At 35.3% G+C, this 1,940-nt stretch overlaps 1 protein-coding gene across 3 annotated transcripts in view; it reads left to right on the forward strand.

Annotated features, from left to right (window-relative positions):
- The window catches only part of LOC118740799 (zinc finger BED domain-containing protein 1-like), a 3,023-nt gene extending 1,492 nt beyond the window's left edge, over positions 1-1,531 (forward strand). For 2 of the 3 annotated variants that reach the window (XM_036472490.1, XM_036472489.1), the window contains exons 6-7: positions 344-1,371; positions 1,434-1,531. In XM_036472490.1, the coding sequence (XP_036328383.1) occupies positions 344-636 (293 nt within the window). In that variant the 3' untranslated portion in view covers positions 637-1,371; positions 1,434-1,531. The remainder of the gene's footprint in view (positions 1-343; positions 1,372-1,433) is intronic. The other variant, XM_036472491.1, reaches the window with a different exon arrangement.
- The last annotated feature ends 409 nt before the right edge of the window (positions 1,532-1,940 follow it).

Raw genomic sequence — 1,940 nt, forward strand, 5'->3', positions numbered from 1 at the left:
TATATATCAAATTAAAGGTATTTTTATACTCTTTCTGATAAAGATATCTTTTATTACAGTTAATTACGTATTTTTTAGAAAAACATACATTTTTATTAAAAAATGGTCATAATTTGGTCTTTTTAGTTTTTCTCGAAGTATGTATGTATTATGTATATGATATACATATCAGATGAAAGGTATGTCAAATATGCTTCCAAACATATCCACGTTATTGAAAATTCCACTTTTACCTTTTTACTTGTTAAGAGCTCGTATAGTAAATGATAGGAAAATTTCAAGATTTTCGATTCGTACGAAAACAAGAATACGCTTCATTGTTTTTTTTTATAAATTTTAACAGAAAACGATATGGTTTGTGTGGAGCTTGGGGCTTTTCCAGCTGATTTTAAAAAAGACATAGCAAACCTTAAGGAAAAACTTCGTGAAATAGTTAATAACTGGGGCATCAGCGATGATCAGATAATAGCATTTGTCACTGACGGAGGAGCCAATATCAAAGGCGCAGTGAAACAAGAATTTGGAGAGTCGAAGCACGTAACCTGTTTTGGTCACACTATCAATAATATTGGTCAAGCGATCATTCAAAATAACAATGACGATGCTATCGACGATGATGAAAACGAAACGGAATGAGGCACGCTAAAGGATCTTTTAAAAAAGGTAAAGAAAATAGTAAAGTTTTTTCGAACGAGCGAGGTGGCTGCGAAAAAGTTGAGAGATTACCAAAAAAGCAACGGTCAGTCAAACTTAAAGCTGATTCAAGAAGTGAGAACAAGGTGGAACTCTTGTTTTGAAATGCTGGAACGTTTTATGACATTGTCTACATGTATTGCACAAGTAATTCTTCAGCTACAAATGGATAAGAACACGAGGGCCCGCACGCCTAATATGGTCACTGCTGAAGAAGTGGACGCTCTTAAAGAAGTAACGGATATTCTTAAGCCTTTGCATGAAATTACAAGTGAACTCTGCGGTGAAAAAAATGTAAACATAAGCAAGTGCATTCCATTGGTTGCAGGATTAAAAAAGGTTAAAGAAATAATTAGTAAATTGTTTCTAGAGTCATTTTGTACTTTTAAGATGACGTAGTAGACGTTGTAGACATTAACCAATAGATGAACAAAATGATTAATAATGAATTTGGCTGTAAATAAATCTAAATCTATATTTTACAGGCAACAATGATCATCTAACCGACTACAGCAATAGGCAAAATAGCAAAAGACGTCCTGTTGACCGAGGTCCAAAAACGTTACGCAAATTTGGAGGCGGTGGTTATTTACGGTGTGGCAACAATACTTGATCCAAGGTACAAGAAGGCTGCCTTCGAAAACTCAATCTACTGTTCGCGGGCTGCTGCTTTTATTGGTACATTAGACAAATACCTATTTATCATAAACAACTATTTCTGTTTTTTAAACTTTGAATAGGTAACTTATTAATAACCAGCCAAACCCAAAGTAATGAATCTGTGGAAAGTATCGCTGAGCTTCAAACATCGGACGAAGGAGGCATATGGTCATATTTAGATCAAAACATTAGCAACAGTCAATGCAATAGAAGTAACGTTTCGGAAATAAATTCGGACCAGCTGCGAGCTTATTTAATCAGGCCAGCTGTTTCTCGAAAATTAAACAAAAACCCTTTAACAACTTGGCAGGCGTTGAAAAATGATTTTCCTTTGCTTTTTCCAATTGCCCAAAAACATTTGTCAGTTATGGCAACGTCAGTCCTATGTGAGCGACTATTTTCACATGCTGGACTTATAGCAACCCAGTTGAGGAACCGTCTCTCACCCGAACATTTAAATATGTTAGTATTTTTGCGGTCAATTGAGGAAGAAATGTGGGACATATGAGGCTATTAGCGCAAGACTTGGTCTTGGTCTGTACAACCACTCTTACAGTGGCCGTAAAAATAATAGCACTTTAATATTT

Source organism: Rhagoletis pomonella, unplaced genomic scaffold (assembly GCF_013731165.1).
Source record: "Rhagoletis pomonella isolate Grant_MI unplaced genomic scaffold, Rhpom_1.0 Rhpom_scaffold_00006, whole genome shotgun sequence".
Classification (NCBI taxonomy): Eukaryota; Metazoa; Arthropoda; class Insecta; order Diptera; family Tephritidae; genus Rhagoletis; species Rhagoletis pomonella.